The 26,013-nt window shown below is 41.8% G+C and overlaps 1 protein-coding gene and 1 long non-coding RNA gene across 3 annotated transcripts; both read right to left on the reverse strand.

The window, feature by feature from the left end:
• Positions 1–545: 545 nt before the first annotated feature.
• On the reverse strand, positions 546–18,297 carry fxyd3 (FXYD domain containing ion transport regulator 3). 2 transcript variants are annotated; one of them, XM_079502978.1, is made up of 8 exons: positions 18,006–18,297; positions 5,934–5,990; positions 5,646–5,684; positions 4,749–4,772; positions 4,169–4,243; positions 2,230–2,266; positions 1,864–1,907; positions 546–1,440 (listed from the first exon to the last, which is right to left on the reverse strand). In XM_079502978.1, the coding sequence occupies exons 2-8, from the start codon at positions 5,965–5,967 to the stop codon at positions 1,421–1,423; spliced, it is 273 nt and encodes a 90-aa protein (XP_079359104.1). In that variant the 5' UTR covers positions 5,968–5,990; positions 18,006–18,297; the 3' UTR covers positions 546–1,420. The 2 variants fall into 2 exon arrangements, with proteins under 2 accessions (XP_079359104.1, XP_079359103.1); XM_079502977.1 differs by having other exon boundaries at positions 4,749–4,775; positions 18,006–18,285.
• Positions 18,298–18,928: 631 nt separating this feature from the next.
• Positions 18,929–25,652, reverse strand: LOC306925369. Its single transcript, XR_013790242.1, has 6 exons — positions 25,567–25,652; positions 22,304–22,353; positions 21,961–22,018; positions 20,108–20,172; positions 19,821–19,845; positions 18,929–19,584 (listed from the first exon to the last, which is right to left on the reverse strand). It is a non-coding gene; the product is annotated as an uncharacterized lncRNA (long non-coding RNA).
• Positions 25,653–26,013: the final 361 nt, after the last annotated feature.

Consider the following 26,013-nt stretch of genomic DNA (forward strand, 5'->3'; position numbering starts at 1 on the left):
TCCCTACTCCCTAGTGCCCAGATGGTTTTGGTGCCCAGTTGTCCAAGTGCCCACATGTCCCTAGTGCCCAGTTGTCCAAGTGCCCACTCACCCAAGGTGCCCAGTTGTCCAAGTGCCCACATATCCGTAGTGCCCAGTTGTCCAAGTGCCCAGTCATCGATAAATGATGGTGTCCAGATGTCCATGGTGCCCACATGTCTTGTTAGTAGGTTTATTATTTCTTACAAAATCTGTATCTCACTGCAATAATATGAATTATCCACTAGATGTCGTCAGGGCTTTTCTGAAATGTTGGCCTTTGTCACGCTTGCACTGTGCTCAATGAATTTGTTTCACTATAGATTATCCATAGTATAGGCCTACATTTCAGTCACAATTTAAAACATCTGCAAACTCAGTGTTCAGCTATTTTTGCACACCATTGTATGACAATGTATAAAATAGGGGTTAATTGGTTAAGCACAATACAAGCATTCTCCTTCTGTCTGACAGTGACATGAATATACTACTACTATAATACTCAAGAAGCAGACCACACGCCAAAATGTTTCCAGTAGTTGGTTCTTTTATAGTAACAAAAACAGACTCTTTAGTTCTAACCAGTGCAGTCAATTACCTTACTGTGTAAAATGATTTTAGGTTACAATATACTGTATGTTAACATTAACAGATTATCGTAAATTATCATATTGCTATGCTAGTAATATTTGGCTCTTTAGTCCTGTTTATTTTGACATTGATCAATTAACAATGGGTTACACAGTAAGCAGCTAATATCTACATCAGTGTTTTATTTAAATTGTTTCTCAAAGATACAGACAGCAGTGTACGTGAGGCACTGGAACAAAGATGTGGCCACATCACAAAGTACCTCTTTTTTGGTAATAGGTTTGTAGTAATAGGTAATAGGCAGGCTCACTTTGAATTCAACCTTAAAAACAATAAAATCTGCAGTTCCCCTCGTTATTAATTCTCAGTTCTCAATAGCTTTTAATAGGATATGGCAACTTTATCAAAACAAACATTATGCAAACATGCTCAAACAAAGATATTAAATTGATTTTAACTTTATACAAAACTTGAATTGGCTTATTTGCTAATTATTTGAACCCTGTCCTGATTTGAACATAATGGACATTGGATTACAAATATTTAGATCTGTGTACAAGTGTGTTTGTGTATACTGTACATGTATGAGTGAGTACAGGGAGAAGGTGTCTATAGGGATATGGCAGATGGTGGTTTAGGTAACAAGGTATAAAGCACCACACCTCATTGTGTGTACACCCTACCTAGACTACCTCCTGTCTCACACAGAACAAAAGCATTTTACTGCAAAACACAAACCCTATCTCTCAATTTCATGTATTTGATGTGGTGGATCCAGGAAGTCGTGTGATGCTAGGTTCTAGTTGGGTTCTTAGCACTCGCTGGCACAGGCTGTAGACAAACAAGAGTTTGAAAGGTTACTACTTGCTTAACTTTTGTGTTACATTTTATATCATACTTTCGGTGGTCCTCCACTTACACCATAAAATACACTCCAAATGATATAAGCAACTTTAAATTCATGAATTCATTTTTCCTTTCTCTGTTTTGATACCATATGGAACAGACAAACATAATTCTCATAGGGACAGTACATTATGAATTACATCATGCATTATACACGTTCTACTGTATAGGTTGAGTGAAACAGTGTCATACATTCGACTATATATACACACATGACTAAAAGTAGTACTGTATAACGCCTCCATGTTACAATAAATGAATACATCTGGAGAGACTACATCTGCCAGTGGCCTGCGGTTATTGTGAACCAATCTTAAATTAATTTCCTGGCATTGAAAGTAAAGGTACCTTTGTCACCGAGCATCTGCTGAGCATTGCTTTCTGTCCTCCTCCTGTACAGAGAGGAAAAGAAGAAAGAGTGGGGAAGTGAGTGAGAGTAACATTCGTCTAATAGTTATCTCTCAGAACTACCTGATTAAACCTTAATAGCTTATTGCAGATTACATCTAATCAGTTGTTGCTATCCATGTAGCAACATAATTTGTTTTAATTCTTGAATACAAATGTAAAGGTTTTCAAAAACCTTAGGTTAGGTTTTAGAAGGCATTTTTAGCATCGGCCACAGGTCTAAATGGGATAATACAAATAAGTAGTAAATGTATTTCTCTATAGTATAGAGTCTATACTACCGAGTTGACAGTATGAAGTTCTCACCTCTTGTTCTGGTTGAATTTGCACCTGCAGTGACCACCTGGAAAAGGGGGAGAGTGGATGCAAGCTTATGTTAACATACTAAAGTTCTGCAAAATGAAGCACAACTCAAGAGGGAGTGCTGCACTGTGAGACTTTGGCACTGGTGTGCAGCAGTCGAAGGCACAAGGCTGAGAGCCGTACATCACTGGTGTGCAGCAGTCGAAGGCACAAGGCTGAGAGCCGTACATCACTGGTGTGCAGCAGTCTAGGGCACAAGGCTGAGAGCCGTACATCACTGGTGTGCAGCAGTCGTAGGCACAAGGCTGAGAGCCGTACATCACTGGTGTGCAGCAGTCGTAGGCACAAGGCTGAGAGCCGTACATCAGTGCCACTGCCAGTAAGAAGGTATAGCATGATCTTGTGTCTATTTTTGCAATTATACTACAGTTTCATAATTAACAATTAAGATTGGATGTCAAAACAATGTTAACCTAAGCATATTATGAAAGTATTTCACAAAGAAAAATGTGTCTTTCTAGTGCACCTAGATGCTGATTTGTAACTTGTAAGATTGGTCGCCAATTTGATCGACTAGAACGAAGCCCTCAGGGACTATGCATGACGGGAACATTGAAAGTTGGGAATGCATGCCCACCCACTTCCAACTATGAAATACCGTTTGTCAGAGGACCTGTTGTACCCGTCGGTCTGCCTGTGTCCCTTTTATGACCATATATATATATATATTGTTCGGATTTCGGGAGATTAGCCGAGTATCCGACAGACTTTAGCAGCAGACGGGATTTACTAAAGAATTAACACGCATAGGCTAAACTAAATGTTCCAATAATCGCTTCTCTTACAAACTCAACATGCTTTTTATAAGGTTTATTAGCTCATTATACAATACAAACACATACAACATACACACTGGTTTGATTCTCCCTCCCCATGACACAGGTGGATACAGTACTCTGGAACTTTGCCTAATAGTCTGTTCCTCTCCTAGCTGTCTTTGAGGAGTTCAGCCCCTGTTGATCTTGTTACTATTTAGCTCAACACTACCAACCTATATCACCTTTGGTAGTCTACAACCCATGTTCACCTGGTTATACCTGCTATGGTTATGCTATGGTTTTAAATCACTGGCCTCCCGCTTTCCTGCTTCCCTGATGGTCTCCTTTCAAATCTAACTCCGGCCCTGCTTGCTTTCCCCCACATACAGCAGGTCCCTCCTCCCCGGCCAACCAAAAGCCCAGTGCCCCTTCTCCGCCTGAGATAGGCGGTTCTAAGCCCTTGCCTGTCAGCTAACTTGCATCACACTCCTTGTGATGCAAGCCTGGAACTCTCTCTGACCAGCTTAACCGGTAGACTCTTAGATATTATTATAAAGGTGTTTGGTAACCCAATATCTAAGTATTGACTCTAGAACACATATTGATACACATATGACAGGATTAAAGTGGTACTTGGTCACACATTTCCCCCCCTGCCATCATATGTGTGTGCCTTGTGAGTCAGCCCCCCTTCCTCTGTAGGTGTCGTAAAACACCCCTCTCTAGCAGGAAGGTAGCTGCAAGCAGCCCCTGCATGCAGCCTGTTTATTGCCCCATGGAATGTGATACTATGGCAGTTCCTTCTTTCTCTCCGATGAGAGCACATGTCTGATCACATATATTTCCTCAATGTAGCCATATCTCGTCCATCCATAATTGGACAATACATATATATATATATATATATATATATATATATATATATATGGTGATCTCTACATCTGTGTATGTCTGTCTGCCTCGCTTTTTAATTAAAACATTTCAAATGATCACGATTGTTCAACACGTCGCAATGTGATGTTGGGTTTGTACATCGGCTACTTTCACTACTTTTGCGTGACACTGTCATACATTATGAAAAAACAAAAAGTTTAAATATGGAGAACAAGAGTTTCGGTCCTTACTGAACAGGATGGTGATGCCAATGAGACAAAGGACTGCAGCTAGAATCAGCCCTCCAACACGAAGCCTGTGGTAGTCTGCAACCAAAAAAAAGAGGTCACGGTTACCAAATGAAGTGTAGTATTGCATAGTTCAGTGTAGCATGTATTATAGCAGCTGTACAAGCTCGCAATGTAAAACACATTACCAAGTATAAATCAGCCATTATTACATAGTTTATTTGCTACATTTATGCCTTATTAGAAAACATCCAAATGAGAGATGGGAGAGAGAGGCTGACACAGAGGTCTACCTTACTCAAGGTGTGCTCTTTTCCATTAGACTACCTGATATGACAATTATGAATCCAATACAGTGGGGAGGACAAACGGATGAAATAAGAGATATTTGAACTTTCTGGTATAGTGTAAAACATTACAGTGCAAAGTTGCATAAATAAAAGTAGTGTTCCTCACCACAAGATTTTCAATTGAACATAACAATCATTGACCTTGACCTAAACTTCACATATTATTTTTACACTTGTTTTTTATGTGCAATGGTTCAATGACTCATTATTGAATAGAAAACAAAATAAATTACCAAAGGTAAATGGATCCACTTCCTCTGCTGTAGTGATGCAAAGACAAGAACAGGGTAATGAGAAATTCATCAATTAGGTCAGGTCACACAAACATGCAGACTGAAAGAAGCAGTTCAAACTGAGATGAATGGGTTGCTATGGCCTAGTTTGACTTCCAAAGTCAATAAGTAATGATTGACAGTATCCCACCAGCTGATCACTGCAAGCCAAGTCAAAACGGATCCATTTACAAGACTACCTTTAACAAAGGAGCATTTGTTTTCATTAGGCTTTTCTTTTTTTTCCCCAGTCAGCTACCAGAACGACTCAACAAATTTTAATTCTCACACCTTAGGTGGAAAATAGGTGATGTGTTGATGGATTTGACCACCAGACATTTGGAATGACGGTACGCCCCACAACGGAACATTTTGATGAGGACACCTTGACTAACCCTTCTCCCACTGCTAACCCTAACTATAACCATCCATGAATGCCCTATGACTAACCTTAACCTCCCCCACCCCCACCCTTAAACCTAACCATAGCCATCCATCTCTTATACCCAACATTAACCATCCCCTGAGTATTTTGATGTTAAGTCGTCATTGACCATGTTATTTCAAGTTGAGTGAGAAAGGCACTTGTGGAGTTGTGGGCAGTTCTAAAGTGTCTAAAGTTCCTGTCACGTCAAATGTCTCACAGATATTCAGATGCTGCCCAAACCCTTCACTACAGTAGTATTATTTGAGAGTGAAAATGTGTAGATTTTAATCATTACAACATTGTACAAAGTACAAACATCAGCATTTTTCCCATGATCAATTGTTTCGTCTGCATGTACACTCTAGGACCCATTATTAAAAGCAAACAATAGTTATTATTTGAATGAGGCAAGTGAAAAGCTGCAGCCTTACCTTTACCGCTCTGCTCCTCCGCAGACACCAGCGACACAACTGCAAAACATCAGAAAGGGAGAGAGATGCTTCAGAAGATTTAAAACACACATTCGCTGATAATGTTTGTACTGGAGTAGCTTCCTGTGCTTTCAAAGTACTTTGGATTTGACGATTAAAGTCAGATAGGTTATTATTTACTTTTGAACACAATAAAAACTGGTAGGTTTTCATAGGTTTTAGCCCCACTTTGGGGCTAAAACCTATGACCCCTCTATAAACACCTAGTCGTTTGTTTGTAGGGCTCACCTGTCATCACCACCAATGCACAGATCTTCCACATCTTCAAACGTCAGGCTGCTTTACCTGGGGAAAAAACAGAGACATGGCGTATAACATAAATACACAAAACAAATGACAAAGATCCTCTTACATATATATTATATAAAAGAAGTGATATGATCTGCAATAAAGAAAGCACAACGTTTTATCAACAGGCTGCTTAACCGTCCATCACCACTTTCATTTTATTGCTTGCACTCTTGTTTCCCTTCTCACAACTTGAAATAAACCCTATTTTACATTTTGTTTGTGCATTTTTTACTCTAGCTTCGTTTTATGCAGCACTCCTTGAACACTATGCATATCTGAATCACCTTTCTAATTTACAGATTTTTTTCTGCTCTTAATGTGTGTGTTGTGTTATTAGAAAAGTGCAAAATATATAAGGATTAGGCCAGTTATTATTTCTTCAGTGGACGCACTTTTTCTTATTGTTTTCTACATGACCCAAAAGTGATTTTGCATGTGCAGGAACCTGTAACAGTAAATCAGGTATGGCCGTTTCTCTCCAGTTACTAGACCATTAATCTCTCCCTGTAATTTTACCCAAACTATAAAAGACCCTACTTACTTTATAGATACACACCGGTAACACAATGAGTGGATGTCATATTTTTATGCCCCATATCTAAACAGCCATGGCTTTGGTGTCCACTAATGCGTGCTCACTTCAGATTAAGGTATTGACTGTGGTGGATGGACAGGCCATATAAACAAGACTGGTTATATTAACACAGGATAAAACAACATTATCTTCAGTCCAGTCCCAGTGGAACAGATTGATAGGAGCGGTGTGCGTTTGTGTGTGTGTGTGTGTGTGTGTGTGTGTGTGTGTGTGTGTGTGTGTGTGTGCTAAGCTGGCTTGTACCAGCCATGAGTCAACAGAGGCATGATGCAACATCCTCTGTTGTCATCCTATGTTGAACATGCACTGCATGCATTGTATAGAGATGTAAAAGAGAAAGGGAAATATAAATCTTTTTGAATAGAGAGGGGCAAAGAAATGGCCACACAGTTGTCTCTCTCTGAGGTCTGATGTTGCATTGATGGGAGGGTTACTGGTCTAGTAGGGGCTAAATAGAAGACCAACGTTTATCTGTTGAAAGGTTAATATTGCTGATAAAAACCCATTTGACAGTCACACTTTTTGGCTCTGCAAGCCTGTAGAGTTTTTGTTGTCTTCCACTGCCCTTAGTACAATAAACCATTTGTGGACAACCGGCGGTAAAAATCATTGAAAATGTCATTAGTGTGCTTTCAGCATTCCAAGGCTATTTTTGTCTGTAATGTTATAACTGTAGCCAATGGGGAATTGCGCACCGTCTCTCTGAAACTTGTGAGTGGCTTATGACATAAACTTTGCTTTTATATTACTACTAAAGAAAAGTTCTCTTTTCTCAGAGTTTCCTCTTGAAGCTGACTTAGGTACCATTCTCTGTGATATCCTCCAATATGACCAGTTTAAGTTCCTAACAGCACTAGGATAGTTGCTCAATGCTCAGGCTACATGCTATGCCAAACGCTATGCTGTATCCTTCAGCATATGCAGTAACATGGGCGTAGTGAGGAAAGCATGTCTTTAATAACAGACCAGAGATTTTCCACTTATAGCACTTACGTGAAATACAAATAGAAGGGCAAACACGCATTTCACACTGACAATGGAATGTTCTGGTGCACAGACATGAACCTTTTCTGACACACATTAAATCATTTAATGTGTGTAAATGTCAGGTTTGTGGTATAACTGCCTACTAGAACTAGCAGCAAGTTGAGCAGAGCAAAATAAATAAATAAAATAAACCTTTTACACATTTCTGGCATTTCTACATCATTGGATATGCGTTTCATACTTCATTGAATAAATATGGGATGCAGTGATAAAGAAAGATGGGAGGACGTATACAAGGTCTGTTGCTTATTACTACGTTGTAACAGAAAGGCCAGAGTAACTCTTTCTTTAGGCATCTGACAAGCAACATAAACCTACCTACCTTCATTATGTAAATATCTATACATGTAAATATCTAGTCAAAGCAGCTTAGGAGAGGTAGACAGTCCTACATTCCCCACTATACTATACAACCATATTCCATGCAACGTTTAGCTAGTCAGTTGGGAAATAATCTGCATGTAAAGAAAACACTGTCTGGTATATTAAGGGTGCGTTCGGACCACAGCTGTGACGCAATCACACCGATTCACACTGGACAACCCCAGCTTCAGGGTAGGGTCGCTCAGTGCGGGCACTCGGCACACCCGGTGCGCAGCGCACTGGATTTTCAAACGACAACGACAAGAGAGCACACCAGTGCGTTCAGGGCGCATTTCCGAACGCACCCTATGTTTCCCCTGAGAGAATAAATAAAATGCTTAGTTTTAATTGAGTGTAAGAAATGAAATGATTTCTTACACTCAATTAAAACTAAGCATTTTATTGAGATAATTACAATTATCAGAGGAAGTCTCATGGTTGTACAATATTGACAAATATGAGTGAATGTGTTGAAATACCATTGAATGCTTTCCACACCCTAATAAGTAAAATACTTAACACACGTCCCCTAGTTTGACCAAACATTTTACTACTTTGAAAGCACATCTAAATAAGTCAAAGATCTAAATAAGTTCTATGGAGAGTATAAAACAAGGTGTCTTCAGTTTTCACTGTTGGTGGCAATGGCCTTTAGTGTTTGGCAAATAGATAAACAGGGAGAGGGAGGGAGGGGGAGAGAGAGAGCAAGAGAGAACATAGGTGATCAAGAGAATCCCTCCTGGTGCATCTCCACAGTAACCCAGGAGGAGCCCGGAGGAATGTGGAAGATGGGAAACAGGCCAGCTGAAGGCTAGTTTAAATCACCCAACTTAGGGAGAGAAAAAACATCATACGGGCAAAGATCAGAAATGGGAGAGAAAGGACACAACAGGCAGACAGAACAAAGTGAACTAACGACACACCAAAAGAGCAAAAAGAAGGTAGGGGTGAGCACAACAAAAGAGAAAATAGAAAGAATAAAGAAGGCAAGGAAATAACAAGTGGTCTTCTCATTCCAAATTGAAGATCACATAGTAAAGTAAATGTTACTATAAAAGTGTCCTATTGGTTATGCGTATGTTCCACACAGGTTCACAGATAGGTATTTTTGCCACTTGTGTAGTCTGTTCTTCCAATAGGAAACTCTATTGAGGCATCACCACACGTTCCCAGCAGCGCCACTTCTCAGGTCCCACTTTAGTCTATGGATAAAGAGGGCACTGTTCCGTCCCCGTCATGCCCCTCTGCCTGTCTCTGCCTGTCTCCTTCTCTTTCCATCTCTTGTTGCCTCTGTGTCTTTGTTTGCCAGTATAACTTTCTGTCTCTCTTTATGATCCCTCCATGAGAATCTTAGTTAGAATGAGCCATTTGTCTCAAATCAGCCGTTTCTCTCTTCCTCTATTCCTCTTTTGCAAAGCTCTCATTTGTTCTCCCATCACCTCCTCCTATCCTCTCATCACCTTTCCCATCCTCTTTTCTGCCACTTTCAGCTCTTTGCCTGCATCTTCAATCTTTGTTCATTTCCTGAGTTGTCAACTATTCGACAATCTCCAAACGAATGCTATAGAGTCTAGAACTACACTTCCAGAAATCAGAACGATGGCATTTTTCGTTCAAAATATATTTTTAAATATTAACATTTTATTTGATTGATTTATATTAGGATACATTTGTGCGACTGTAAAGACGAAATGGAAGTGGGAAGGAGACTTCATATCCGCTTTATCGCTTGTTCATGAGCTTCCATGCTCCGGTATGACCGGAAGCATTTGAAAATCGTAGGAGGCAACAATCTGGCCATGCAAGGCTAAGGCCCAAACCACACCAATGTAGTTGCATGCAACCATTATCCCCAGTGGCAGTTGCAAGGAGTTAATGCGACTAGTGGATTGTTTGTGGTTTGGGCCTAACTTACGTATGTGTAAGTATACACATAGTATCATCAGTCAGACTCTTATCCAGACAGAGTGACTTATACAAGGTCAATACAAGCTCAGTAAAATGGTAAATTGCATGAACAACAGGGCAAGTGGCCATGGGATTAGAATACAGATATGCTATGACAGTAACAAACAACATTCCTAGTACAGTAGCTACATGCATGTGATGCAGGTGGCCAAAAGTTCTTAAAGTGTGGTCTGGGTACAACTGTTGCTGTTGTGACACCTGAATCAATAAAGGTTGATTTCATCTTGTTGGCTTCTGTAATACTTTACACTTGGTGTCATTTAATATTTACCCTCCACATACACTGAGGACACATGGTGTGTGTTTAACCTACATACTCTGAGAGCGCAGAGCAAAATTAAGACTAAGAATGTAACCGTTGAGTTGAGTGTTGTTGGTGTGCAGTATACACAGTACATGTGTGGTCCCACTCCACAATCCACATTCAGGTTTTGTGACTGTATCTGAAACATACACGTGTTCCTCCATTACATTACAAAGGCAGCTGCCTATTCTCAGTGGTATGTTTTGTTCCTAAATTAGCAACACTACATTCCTGTGTCCAGCAACCAGCCATCATATATCCTATCCTTTATGAGCCATACACAGACTACGCATGCTCACACACAGGAAAACTGCAGGAGACTTTGTGCCGTCTGCAGATCCTCCAAATATTCCTGATGAGAGTAAAATAGCATACATAAAAATATAAGAGATTGATCCCTTTTAAATTACAGTGTAAATATTCCCTGTGTTCTGAGAGAGAGAGAGAGAGAGAAGAAGTGAGGGATGGGGAAAAGGAGAGCAGGAGGGAGGAGTGAGTGAATAGTACAGTGTACATAGTAAGTGCAGAAGAGGGTGTGTATGGAAAGAAGTAAAATGGAGGGATGAACTCTGAATGCAAGAGAGGAGTGGAGCATTCTAGAGTTATGAGTCACACATGCTAGCCACAAGGTTACAGTGAGCAGCTAACAGCAGTCTTCATTCTATCCAGCCAAAAGCAAAGATCAATCACAAAGCGGTTTCATGATTGGTCAAATACAACACAAATGACTAGAAGTAGTGAGACCGTTTGTTCTCTTTCAAATGTTTCTAAAAAAAAATAACACGAAAGCAGTTAATAATAATGTTTGCAAGGGGGTGTGTCACCATTTCCTGTCCCAACAGCGCGTGGTGCCTCCTGGCTGTATAAAAGATTCAGTATACTGTATATTGTGTAACGGTAGGTATACACGTTTTTAAGAAAGTGGTCTTTGTCTTTATATACAAAGTTGCATAAACTTAGATTTTATAATTACTAGTGGTGCCCGTTGGGCACTGGCCTACTTGGAACGATACAAGTTGGAAATGCATGCCCACCCCAGTTATTATGTACGTGTCCTTTTTATGCCCATATAAGGAGTTCTTGTAACGATGGAAGTTGGAGATGCATTCCCCACCCGGTTATACAATACCCGTGTCTATATGGAGATTTCTGTATCTGTCTCTCTGTGTCCCTTTATTCCTATATATATGGAGTTCTGTGTCCCATTGTACCCGTGTCAGAGTACTCGTTCCACCCATCTGTCTGTGTCCCTTTTATGCCAATATATGGAGATTTCTGTAATGTATCTGTCTATCGGTGTCCCTTAATTCCTATATATGGAGTTCTGTGTCAGGCATGCCCAAATATGGAGTGTTGTGATGACAGAACAGGCCAGCTCCTGGGCAGGGGCCCTGTCCAAAGCCCAGGCAGAGGCCTTTGTCGCTCTAGGTCGTCCTCAGACGAGCCCTCCATCGTCGTTTCCAGTCATTCTCCATACATCTGGCCAGTTCGTTGGTACTTTGCGCTCCTGCATCACTCTTGAGTACATCCACATATGTTAGCGTGGGACGTCCTCGTGATCAATGCCCGTGTGTTGGTTCCCAGAGCACCAGTTTGCTGGCTGGCAGTTCTTGATGCCTTTGGCAGTGTCCTGCTAGTCTCATTCTCCTGGCTGCTATTTTCTGGCTCACCCTTGGTAATCCCTCATACAGAGTCTTGTTAGTAACATGTACAGTCTTGCTGATGTTAAGTACTGCACGCAGCATTCTGGTGTAGCACCCGCCAAGGGACTTCTGCAGGGTTGGCTTCAGGGTCCAGCATTCACTGCCGTATAGGAGAACAGACTCCACTGTTGAGTAGAAGAAGCTGAGTTTGATTTGTCGGGGGAGATTGGAGTTCCATACACTGGTCATGCCATTCAGGGCCCTCCATGCAAGTGCCTTCCTCACTTTCAGATCTTGCTCGGTTGAGTTGACCCAGGTACTTGAAGTCCTTGACTTCCTTCAGCACAGTGCCTCCTGTTGTTGTGAGAGGTGGATGTTCCGGTGAGATGTTATAGGTGATAACCTCAGTTTTCTTGGCATTTAGCCTAAGGCCAACATTGGCACACTCCAGCTCTACTCTGTTCAGGAGTTCCTGAGCTTGTTCCACGTTGTCGGAGAGCAGGCTGATGTCATCCGCATAGTCCAGGTCTGTCAGGACTACTTTGGGATGGGATCGACCTCCTTGGTGTTAGGGTGAAGCCAAGATCCTGCTCTCGTCCACTGATGGCTTTCCTGAGTGCATAGTCCAGGACTATGATGAAGAGGAAGGGGGCTAGGGTATCCCCCTGCATTACCCCAGCCCGGATATCAAACTCCTCGCTGTTGCCATCTGGGGTCACCACCTTGGCCCTTGTTCCTGCATGTGGCGGTTCAGGACAGATGTGGGTCCGACCGACTCGACACTGGGCACTGCACTCCCTGTGGGGATGTGGAACGTGTGTGTCGAATTTGAAGTCGGTGGGGCGAACGGTTCTCGAGTTACGTGCATTACAGCCGTACACACATACAGACAAGACTACAGACAGACACGTGGTGCATTTATAGATGGATATTGCAGGCATATGCTATATTGGTAATATCATATATAAAACAATATACTAATTAAATGCTGACTAAAATCTGAAAGATATACAGCAGAGTTTGCACTGCGCCCAGTTCTCCATCTATCCGGGCTGGGAAAACTTGGACTTTGGTTCGGGAGAGAATTTCAAAGGAGGGGGCATGGTCAAAGCCCAGGACCTCCTGGGCTCCCTGCCGACCTCCAGGCAACGAGTGGCAGAGGTGTTATGAATGGGTTTTCCAATAGCCAATTTACTGTAATGTCTAACAGCCATTATCTCTGTCACTTGCTGCATTCATTTTCTTGAATGTGAATATGATATGCACATTTGGACACAATTAATGCAAATGCTATTGCATTTAGTTTTAACTGTGCATATCGTGCTTCGAAAAAGGAGCGAATGCATCACAAGTACAGCCACCAGAGTGACACAAAATCAGTCATGTGTTGTTGCAGGTTCTAAATTTGTGTCACAGTCAGTCATATGAGATGAATCTGTGTCAGTCTCACCTGACTCTCACTTCTCCCCCCACCTACCCTCTTGGATGTTGTCGCTTTTCTTTTCTCCTTTTAGAAATCATGGCCATGTGAGGAGGTGATAAAAAGTAGTTAAGCCTTTCTCACCGTATAAATTTAAGACGTCTTTCTCTGCATGTCTGGCTGTCTTTCTACAAAAGTTAAATCCTCAGCGTTCATTTTGTAATGCTGAGTGTACACCTTATTGGGTCCATTTGATTACATTGTGTACTCTCTCTCCCTCTCTCGCTCTCTCTGGGTTACAAATGGATAAGCCCAATGGATTTACTGTGTACACTCTCTCTCCCCTCGCTCTCTCAACCTTGTCTTTTTAAAAAGTGGTGATCATGCGAGTGTGAGTCTTTACATCTTTGTGAGGAGTATGTGCAAATATCTCTCACTGTTTGTTGTCTCTGTGTAGGTGTCATGGCTGTCATGGGGCTCATATAAGGGGGACCCTAAAGCAGTCATGTATAAGGGGGTGCCTTACTGCCTTTGACACTGAACAAAATACTCAGAATACTGAAACAGAATGCATGCATTTGCACACACACAAAACAAAAATCACACCCGTGTGAACTGTGAAGTGAGGAGCGCTCTTATCATACATCATATAAATCACATTCCATGCTCAGCCAATCAAATCATCACAAATGTCATTCCGGCCAATCACAATTTGCATCTTCACTTTTCTGTCATCACTTGTAGCTTCAATGTTTGTGTTTACACAGACACGGAAAGCTGGGCATAGGAGGGGCTAGCGCCCCTCAAAACATATCGAGAGTTAATTTAACTCTCGTAAAATCTTTAGGTAAAATCTAAAGGTCCAATTACCAACCAACTTGCTGAGAACCGCACTGTGCCTCAACATGTTTATCAATAATAACGGCAACATCCGTCTGTTACATTATTATATTGCAAGTTTTTAACAGCATCTTTATCTGACCTTGTCCTGATAAGTCAACCTACTAACCTTGAGCCACACACACACACACACACACACACACACACACACACACACACACACACACACACACACACACACACACACACACACACACACACACACACACACACACACACACACACACACACACACACACACACACACACACACACACACACACACACACACACACACACACACACACACACACACACACACACACACACACACACACACACACACACACACACACACACACACACTTTAGTTAAATGTTTCTGGGTTCAGAGAGTCTCCCCACTGTGGAGAATAGGCGTTAAAAATCACACCTTTCTTGGGTGGGTAACGAAAGCATATTCTTCACTTTTACTCAAGTGTAGACATCATGCACTCGTTCAATGAAGAAAATACATGTCCAGAACGAATAGAACATCTAACCCTATGGACCATGGCTATTTAATGTACTCACAATTCTGACCAGAGAGAGAGCATGTGTCACCCTCTGGGGTGACACAAAGTCCTTAAAGCAGGTGATTCCCGTAGAACCCATATTCTGTTGCATCTCCCCTGCCAACAGCTGTCTTCACACCATTACCAATCTATTTACAAATAATCCTAAACTGTGCTGCAAGTAATTATTGTGATTGAGAGAGTTGGCTATACTAGGCCCATGCTTATGTAAGGGCTGGCCATCTGTTACCTGTGTGTACCCCTGACTTCTGTATAAACAAAATCACACCTGTGTGAAGTAAGTGGTGCAACTCTGTGTGGGGGTCTCCGGGGGTCCCCGGAAGTTCCAGACCCACAGTATCGAGCCCAGGGTGCCAGCCCGGTTCCGGCGAGCCGCCCCGTGTCCGAAACGGTAGAGAATGAGAGAGTTACCATGAGAGTTACAGGAACGTGCCCAGGGGCCCGGGCCGATTCCGGCGAGCCGCCCCGCGTCCGAAACGGTTGAAACTGACAGAGTTACCGTGTGGAGGTCCCCAGGGGGTCCCTCTACTGTACTGTACTGTCACTCTCGAAATCATCATATGTACAGTTAATACGTGTGTGTGGGTGTGTGTATGTGTGTGTTAGGCTGCACAACAGTGACACTTTGTTGTGAAAACCAAACAAACGCTATTTTCGTGCTCGGACAGACCCAGCCAGGGACACAGCCAGCCAGCCAGCCACAGAGGCATTTGCATGTTCTCCCCATGTCCCCTAAACCATGCAGTAATCCTGGTCTCTAAACTACCTCCCCCTGGCCAGCCGGGGAACCTGATGGAGGGGAAAGGAACAGGTTGGAATAACGTGTTCCTTCCACGCTACGTCCAGCCTGGGAAACTATCCCGTCAGGTGAAAAGAAGCAGCTTGGACTCCTCATGCATAAAATGAGGCATGAGACCCCCCCCTCCAGGTTGGCAGAGGTGTAGTGCCCAGGATTACATGAAATAATTGACACTGGGTGAAAAAATGGGTTGCAAAATCGTGGGATAAAAATGTGTACTGTATAGTAATGTGCCAACAGGCTGTATGTGGCAGCAGTAGCTCAGGAGATAGAGTGGCCACTTGGGAATTGGAAGGTTCCCAGGCCCAGCTCCTCCTGGCTGCATGAGAAAGACCCTGAACTACTAACCCTAAACCTAACCCTACCTTGTATGGTTGCTGCCACCATGGATGGGTGAATGTAGGCCAATGCATAAAACACTTTAGAGAAAAGTGCTATAATGTAAATGTACCCTTTGTCAAGTGGCGGAAGGGGACCACAACATTTGCTCTTATGCTGAGCAGAATGTAGTATCGTAAGTACTATAAATCACTAAGCCATTGTAATGGCAAAGGACCTAAATTCCCAGGATATTATGTTCCCCAGGACACGCGAAAGGAGTGCTCGTTTTGTGGCCAATGTGGACAGTGCCGCCCATTGATGCGGGAGATCTTGATACGTGAGGCGTATACCTGAGCGAGTCACCAGGTGAATGAGTGCAAACACTGAACAGCCCAGCTCAAGCAAGCTGCACACCTCACAAGCCTCAAGCCAAGTCAGTGCACCTGCCTTGTTGAGCGAACCAAAACGAGCGCTCCCAAAAAAAATGGCTTGGCAATGACAGACCTACACGTAACCTGGGGAGACATCGGATCCTGGAAACGTAGGACACTGAAGGACATAGCCATAAGACCTCAAACAAACAGTGTCCCTGTATCACCCATAGAGTAAGTCTATATATAAACTAGAGGGTGGATGGCCCCTGGTGGATAACCTCCATGAACAGCCTGAAGTTCCAGCTTTGGCCAGTAGGGTAGGCGATTCCACACTCGCTTCCTAGCCGCTCTGGGGGCCTGGCTGGTATCACTTGTTACTGCCCAGCTGGTCGCATTGATTCAGCCTGAGTCAACTAGTTTGATGTAGCATTAAGTTAATTTGATGTGTATCATTACAAAACTTTCTTGTGACCACCGTCCACTGTGCTCTGACTTATGGTGCATTACCATCTTAAATCATCATAGAATAGGTAGAGGTCGCACAAGAATCCAATTTCAACAGGTTTATTTCTCTACATCAGGACAAACGTTTCCGCTAACTCAGTATCACACCCAAAAAAAGTTTTTATAACTAATAATAGCTAACCTAGGTAAGCTAATATTACCTATGACTCTGCCCACTGAACAAACTCGGCTCCTCAAGCTATTCTGTTTTTGACGGTGTAGCCTTATTAGTAATCAAATCAGACATTTTTCAGGTGAGGCATGCAGCTGGGGCTGGGATGGAGCAGATAAAATTACATGATTTCAAATGTATTACTTTAAAATGTGAATATGATGCCATTATGCATGGGGACTTCTATTTCCTATACGTTTTTTAATGTCACGAAAGTCATCATGGTAACTAAGATATCAGTGTAAAAACTAAATTATGATGTCAGTGTCATCATGTAGGCTACTGCCAGCGCCAGCCAGACATCACGCGGTCAAATATCACGGTTTCCGTTGGCCGAACGCAGACATTCAGAGCACGAGAGCTCTTCAAATCCCAAACATAACAATGACACGTTGCTAAGTGTAAGCCAACTGTGATGGAAACCATTTCAATGCGATACAAACTTTTATCTTATTGATATTAAGTATATTCAAAGCGCATGGATGTGCCATGCAGGCTCAAGTCTCAGGTTCTATTACGCACGTTGGCACGCTGGCTGGCTGGCGCACGCACTTCCATTGTCTTGGCACCGCTTTGCTTTCCTCCATGTGGAAAGCCTATGGTGACGCGAGCTTAGCGCTGATGGACTCGTGCCGTGCCCGTGCGTGTAGGCTACAATATATTCAATCAATGACTATAGTTTGTATCCGGAATCCTGTATGTTTTTTGTTCGCACTCAATGTTGCATTCAATAATGGTGACTGACAATATTGTACCAAATCCAAAAGAAACCCAAAATAACAACCGCTTCTAAAAAAGGGGGAAAGAAAACAACAAAGAAAAAACATTTCCTATTCGAAACGAAAACCAGTGGGATGGAATTTGTAACCAGGAAAGACACACTAAGAAATACTGTTTTTCTTTTTCAAATAAACTTGGGAGACATCGTGCCCTTGACAAACTAAAACGGTATATCAAAACATTTACAACAGCATCAAGAGAGGAAAAAAGAGCGACATTCATACAACAACATGTATTCACTGTTTTTTCTTTTTAAATTAGCCTACCTCCGATAGGCGTTGAATCGGGACAGGAGATCCTGCGAGTTGGGAATGAAATGAGGAAATCTCGGGCGTGTTGCAACCGCACATATACTAATGCGAGTAGACAAATGAACTCCTCAGTCGCTATTAGATTCTGAGCTAGTCTCTCACAACAGTATGCCAACACCCTTCCCTTCCACTGTGTGACGTTCAACAGGTTGGCTTGCTTTTAGAAAGGGGCTGAGTTCATTAGGAGTTTCACCGGCGTGGGGGCTACTAAAAAGTTGTTTGCATAATCTGATCCACGGTCAGTTTTGTAATCCAACCAATAACGGGCAAGACATTGGGCGTTGAAGGGGATCCGGATTCGATAGGGGAAAATAAATCACATTTGTTAGTCTGACTCTCCTCTTTTATATATCTTCGTGAACGAATGTATATAAATAACTAGGATATGATGTAGAGTGGTTATTAATTCGCTCTCTATATCTGAGAAGACCAAAAAACATCCAAAGGATAATAAAAAATGTTTAGAATTGTATCATTTATTCAGATCTTGATGTGCACACATAATTTGGTTCCAACATTAGACTCAATTCTCACAATTTGAATTGGTCTGCCCTATTGTCTGTAGGCTATAACCTATAAGGGTCCCGGATCATCCCCAGGTTCTATGTTCCCTGGGTTCTATGTTCCCCACTTTATACCACTCAAAAAGGTTAAAAATGAGGAGAGGGTGGATACAAATCAAGGTAGGCCTACTTTATTTAGAAAAGTTAAAAACAGCCAACATGTTTCGACTCACAGGAGTCTTCATCAGGGCAGGTATGATGCCCTGAAATAAAGTAGGCTACCTTGATTTTTATCCACCCTCTCCTAATTTTTAACCTTTTTGAGTGCTCGGATCACAGCCTTTTGTTCTAGTATTCCAGTCCCATGGATCTTTGTAGCACCAGTCCACTTTATTTATTTTTACTTTTATTGCACCTCCATCGAGCACCTGGTTGACTCTCTTTGTCGCGGGGAACAAATAACCTTTTTTGCGGGGTAGGGAACATATAACCTGTGGAACATAGGTACACTCAAGTCCCACCTATAACATGAAAACAAACAGCATCAAATAGTCTACATTATCAATGGAAACACACCACGACACATGCATCCACATCACTAAAATACCATGAATATGAATAATGGCTTAACAAACTATTGTCTAACTAAACTCCAACCTTGAAATACCTTGAAATACTGTTTGTTTATTTGGTTGATGATCCCCCATGCATTCCAGATCGGAACAAATGGCGAACAATTTGGTCAAAACAAATACATTTGAACATTAAACATAGCCAGCAAAGGTGTATTATTTTATGATGTGTTTCAAGCATCTGGTGAGATGAATCAACCTCACCCCAAAAGGACTCAAATTAACCAAATCTACATTGTCTTGCCCAGGCCTGTATAGGTGTGTTGTCAAAGCCCCCACCCACTGCACCATCACCCCACCCATCTGCATGTCATCTACTCCTTTTGGTAGAAACTGGTTTGTCAGACATCTGTGGCCCCTCTGCGTTCTCAAATTTCACTGGTGTCATCCTCTGCTTTCCTACAGTGGGAGGAGAAACCAAGAGAAAGAGAGATAGAGAAGAAAGTTAGTTAGAGAAAATCAGGATAGAAGACACACACACACACACACACACACACACACACACACACACACACACACACACACACACACACACACACACACACACACACACACACACACACACACACACACACACACACACACACACACACACACACACTTTTATGCTGGGAAGTTCAGGAAGTAAGTCTTACTTGTTCCTATTGGCACATTTGTTATCTGTGGAGACAAACCAGGAAGCGTTACCAAGGTTACACAACACAGTTCTGTATCTCACCGACATTTAGCTAATGCATATGCTATTGTAGAGAAGCAGTGTGCCAGTCATTACATTATCACTCTGATCATAAAGCCTAGTTTTCAAAATTAGATATAAGAATGACACAACAGAGACGTATTACATTACGTAACACATTTCAATCATGCGGCTGGTCCTCAAACAAATGAGAGGTCTGGCTGTGTGTGGTTTTTTAATGCTTACAAAGTATAACAACGATTCCTCCAGCCACCAATAAGCCGGCACAGATCAGGCCTCCAATTCGCAGTCTTTCATAGTCTGAGGATTAAGAAACATTAAACAAGTGTTTTATGGATTACACAATCACAGTCTGTCTATTTAGCTCTCAAGCAGACCTCAGACAGAGCATCTGATGCATTTCTTCAAGTAACATGAGTGAATAGCTGATAGAGGTTTTTCTGTCTGTCACCTGAAGAATGGTCATGTAACTATGTTTCATCATAGCCAGACATACAGTAGACACACACACACACACACACACACACACACACACACACACACACACACACACACACACACACACACACACACACACACACACACACACACACACTCACATACATACTTTTTATGGAACAGGATTTATCATAAACTATAATGGATGAGTACTTACTGTAATTAAATTGACCTGAAGGGCGAACACAGATGATGGGGTAGAGAGGAGAAGGAGTCATGTGACAAAATGGGGAAGAGAAACAAGAGAGGGAAGGGAAACAGATTAATTCTAAAGATACTCTTTGCAAACCATGTGTAGAACCATGTTGTTTTTATTGTCTTTTTATTCAGACCTACTCTTTTTATTTCTTGTTCTGGTATTGAATAGGTTTAACATCAAATGATGAGTGTGATTTCTAACTACTTATATGATGTTTTTGCATGGTACTGTATATTTGTATGTCATTAAATGTTCAGATGAATTGAATATGAAGGACCTCAATGGAAACATTGCTTTCTTGGGTTGTAAATCCTCTTGGCAGACCTTGTATTGACCTTCTGCAAACTGTCAATAAAGTATTCAATAAATTAAATCAAAAGATACAATGATGGCCTGTGAGCTTTTTACTGTAATCATCAGTGCCTGGACCACTGGCTAGGGTGACCAGATGTCCCTCTTTGCGTGGGACAGTCCCTCATTTCCAAGACTTTTCAGGCATCCCACAAATTGAGACCCTGTCCCACATTGTGACTGATGACAGGCAATGACATCAGTGTTCAAATGCCCTAATAGTTGGCCTTCTGTTGTAAAGCTCTCTCATTGTCTCTTCCTGCTAGATGTGTTTTTAAGCCTGTTAAAATAAAGCATGATTTTAAAACAAAATGTGAGACACCAGAGGAGTTTATAAATGATAGCCAATAGGCCTATGGTCGAATATGACATCAAGGCATTTAATAGCAACTCAAGCAACTTTAATAGCAACTCCAGTATCGCTTGTGTGGGACAAGTTTGATGGGGGACGGGGTCCCCCCATCACACTTGTCCCACACAAGCGATACTTCTGTCCCTCAAATTAACAGTTTGGATCTGGTCACCCTACCACTGGCCTGGACCACTGGCTCCTACCTAGTCTCAATAAAAGTAGCCTTGCACTGCAGGTTTGAGTCCCGACTCCAGTTTCTGAAGATCGTTGCTGCATGTCTTTCCCCATCTCTCTCCCCCTGTTTCCTGTCCATCTCTACTATAAAACTATAAATAAAGGCAGAAAAAGCCCTGTATAACCCCTGTTTCCTGTCCATCTTTACCTTAAAACTATACTTAAAAGCAGGAAAAGCCCTGTATAGCCATCTGACTGCAAGTGCAACAGTGTGCAAACATCTTCTGTTTTCAGTATTGCTTAATGCTGTGTCTTCTTACTCTTCTATGGGTCCGGCACCTACATAGAATGTCTGTGACTACCATGACAACTTGAGAGGAACAAGTCAATTATTTTGAACAATTACATGGTCGGGATTATTGCTATGGAAACACAGTAGTCAGTATCAGGTACACTGTATCCGGTGTCTCAATAAACCTGTCTTACAGCAAATGCTTCTTTGACTTTGATTAAAGAGAAGTTATCTTACTTGCTTCAGTTTCAGCGAAGAAGCCAAACAGAACTGAAAGATAGATGAAACATGTTAATTTACTGAAGGAGGCAAGGGGCTGATTGTTTCTTTGCATGTTGCCAGGGAGGGTACTGATGTAACGGGAACAAAACAGATTTTATCTTAGACTTTTATTTTAAACATGTTGCAATGCTACAAGAATTTCTGCATGGCCTTAGGATAATGTTTTCAGCATAACTCATATATTGTCATATTGGTGCGTTGTACTAAAGAAAATGCCAAATTGCAGATATAAAACATTTTCCTGATGCCAGTAATAATAACCAATGTATTTACCTGCCAGCACAGCCAATACAGAGAAGTGTCCCATCTTCAGCACAACCTGTCTGAAGAGGAAGAGAGGTTTATGAGTGTGGTAGTGGTGATTGATTTTAACATAACACTCAAGCAGATAAAGCGCTGTCCAGATGTTGTTATTAAATCTCTGTGCATTCATTTACCACATGTCTTTTTCTGATGAACTGAGGCTGCTTCCCATCTCTCGACCCTCTAATGTCACGTCTTCTCTACTCATTAATGATCAATTTATCCAGACTCTGATTGTGTACATTTTATAACTCTACAATGGTAATGGTGCATTTATATAGCGCCTTTATCCAAGGCGCTTTATATAGATTTCATTCACCCATTCACACACCGATGGCGGAGGAAACCATGCAAGGAACCAACCTGTACATCGGGGGCAATTAGGGGTTCAGTGTCCTGCTCAAGGACACTTCGACACTAACTCTGGGGAGCCCGGGAGCGGCTGCTCTACAAGCGTACTCTACCCCTGAGCCACTGTCGCCAATGGTGTTTGTAGCCCTTTTATTTTTGTTCGTAATACATTGTCATGCCTATTTATTTGTCTTTTTGTCTTGATCTGTTTTTCTTTTCCTTTGTCAGTCTCGTTCTTTATTCGACCTTGTATAGAACTTTGGTTGAACTTGTGTTTTATAAACAAAGATTGAGTTTAGTTTGATCCTATTTGTCTCCTTTTTCCTCATCTCTTTCCCTCCTTCATTCAATCCCTCTCATTCTCTCCTCTCCGGACATCCTTCATCCTTCCCCCAAGTCCTCCTCTCACTGCCCCATCCCCCCCCCCCCACCCCCCACCCCCCCCCACCTTCCCTTCCTCCGCTCCTCTCATCTGATCTCTCACTCCCTCCTCCTACCACAGAGGAGGAATGTTCCTGTGGTGTGAGGGAGGACAGTGTTTCATCAGCAGGGGTGCATTCAGGGTGTTTGGAGAATAAACAGCGGGTCATTGTTTTGTTATGGAGACGTTACTCTAGCCAGACAGCCTGCAGACAAACCTTTCCATAAGTTTATCCAATCTCGTACATCGCCATTCTGTTAGTCCACTAAAAGGTATTGTGATTTGCAATTCTTTCATCCCACATTCATTAACCACTTTTAAACCGGTTACCCTATTTTGAGCATGGCATCTACAAACTTACAATGCATCACAAAACATTGTGAGCTTGTAGATCAGCTATTTTTGCTATTCGTCACTCAACTGTTACAAAGTACTTATGGGACTTAAGTGGCTAATCACTAACGACTGTAATAGGCTACATTCTACAGTGTGTATGCAGCCTGACTTAGTCAACATTTAGAACAAATAAATAAACAATTCCATGACATCATTCTATACACTGGAAATAAATTACAGTTAAAATTGGGAATATGCTGTATCTTCAAAATTCACAATGCAGGTATAGCTCTAGAATTTGGGATAAACATAGCTTCTCAAGATTTTTCTCAAAGTGTAATGTACATCAATTCTGTTATGTTATGTTATGTTATGTACAGTATATGTACTCATGTGTACATATATAAATATTTATTTGTGAGAATGTCTTGCACCCTCCTGTCGCTGACCTAATGTATACTAATTGTCGACAACATGTTTTGCGATGAACTTTTGTCAAATGTAAGTGAAAATATCCTTCATGCAAATAAAATGAACACACACCCACATCTCAAACAACCTCCATGTAACATCTAGCTGACCTTGGAGCAGCCTAGGGCCTGCAGGGTACAACAACCAGCATGGTTTGGAGATCACATGCTTGTCTATTCTGGCCTGCTCTGCATCACTCTGGCTTCAACCAGTTTGTCTCTGCACATTGTCTTTTTTCTTTTTCACTGTCTCTGATTGTAATCCAGCTGTTTGTAATAAAGAGGAGATTTACTTTAAAGGAATAGGTTATTTCCTGGCAAGTCTCTCAGATGCAGCTGAAAATACATGACTGAAACAGAGAGAGAGGGATACAAATTGTTGTGTGTCTGTACTGTATATAAAGTATGTCTAAATATTCTTAGGAGAGTCTTTGCACATTATTTCTCCTTTATGGAGCTTTGTAAACACGTCCAATAAGACAAAATTAATAATAATAATAATAATAATAATAAAAACAACTCTGTCCTAACTCTTTGCTAAAAGAACATGAAGGTCATCATCTACATGTGAGTGTGTGTGTGTGTGTGTGTGTGTGTGTGTGTGTGTGTGTGTGTGTGTGTGTGTGTGTGTGTGTGTGTGTGTGTGTGTGTGTGTGTGTGTGTGTGTGTGTGTGTGCGTGCGTGCGTGCGTGCGTGCGTGCGTGCGTGCGTGCGTGCGTGCGTGCGTGCGTGCGTGCGTGTGTAATTGACATCAGTCAATGTTTCACTTGACAAAATTGAGGGAGAAAAATCCAGTAATGTGAAACTTCCCATTTCCTTTAATATCCACACTTATTTTGTCCCATCAGTGCTGAAACTATTATCCATTCACCCAAGCACATACCACAACTCATGAAAATGGAATAAAACACAACAATTGTATAGCTTTGCCTCAAAGGCATCATTAGTTATTATTGGTCTTAACTAGATGTTTGTAGATACAAAATGATGCATGTAGCCATTTCTGTCAACAACACAACTACTGCAAACTATTTTTGAATTTGTATTGAAGTTATAACTATCTCATGGTTGGTATTCAGCTGAAAGTGCTACATGAATACATTTCAGTAGACATTTGGAACCTGCCTAAAAAGCAGGCCGATGTACTGTAGCTATGAGTGCCTATGACATGATTCAAGGTCATAGATTGTACAGTATGTCCTTCACATCTCACAACTGTGAACCAATCAGCCATTGCCCTCTCCTATTATCCTACCTTTATTTAAAAAATACAATAAAGAACTGGCACTTTTACTCTGGTCTTCAGACACAATAATGTGCTATTCTTTTGCAGAGACTTTAACAATATGCCTGAAAACCAATGTGTGGCCTGCCCTGCACACATGGACTGTCCCTAAATACAAAAACATAAAACCTAAAAGAACACAAAAAACATTTGAAAGCAAGGGGCCAAGTGGGATTTCTACAGTACATCTTCACTCTTTTAATATATAAGGTGCCATCACAACAAATTCCATCATAACTTATTTTCTCTAGCAAATTATTGAAATGCCTATGAACCGATAGTAAGCCACAATCCTGATCAATTGTATTGATGAAAGTACTCAGATGCTATTGCATGAAGGTAAAACCATCCCACCTTGCACAGAGCTTACCTGAGCTTTGGACGTAGGTGCTGAGGTGTGTGGATGAAAGAGAAAGGTCCTGAGAAACTGTTGAGTTTAAAAGATCTCTTTTAGACTTTTACCTGAATTGATAGGATCTGTCCCTCCCCTATGTTTTGGATGGAAACATCTGCGCGTGCCCGCGCGAGTGTGTATGTGTGTACACACATTTGGAAATGGTGTGTGTGCAACTGTGCATACTGTAGAGGTAACTAGTGGCACTGTATGTTATTCCACAAACATTTCTGTGTGCATGCGAGCGTGCGTGCGTGCGTGCGAGCGTGCGTGCGTGCGTGCGTGCGTGCGTGCGTGCGTGCGTGCGTGCGTGCGTGCGTGAGAGAGAGAGAGAGAGAGAGAGAGAGAGAGATAGACATCACATACATTATCTCATGATTGGCTTTTAATGATGACAGTTTAAATATATATGATATGATATGA

The sequence above is a fragment of the Electrona antarctica genome, assembly GCF_951216825.1.
Source record: "Electrona antarctica genome assembly, chromosome: 6".
In the NCBI taxonomy this organism is placed as follows: domain Eukaryota; kingdom Metazoa; phylum Chordata; class Actinopteri; order Myctophiformes; family Myctophidae; genus Electrona; species Electrona antarctica.

What these genes read in the sequence shown, in the direction of transcription:
- fxyd3 (XM_079502977.1), bottom strand. Translation starts at nt 5,967, where the DNA reads ATGTGGAAGATCTGTGCATTGGTGGTGATGACAG. An exon ending in TGCATTGGTGGTGATGACAG is followed by an intron (nt 5,685 to 5,933) that starts GTGAGCCCTACA and finishes GATGTTTTGCAG; the next exon opens with TTGTGTCGCTGGTGTCTGCG. An exon ending in AAATTCAACCAGAACAAGAG is followed by an intron (nt 1,908 to 2,229) that starts GTGAGAACTTCA and finishes CTCTCTGTACAG; the next exon opens with GAGGAGGACAGAAAGCAATG.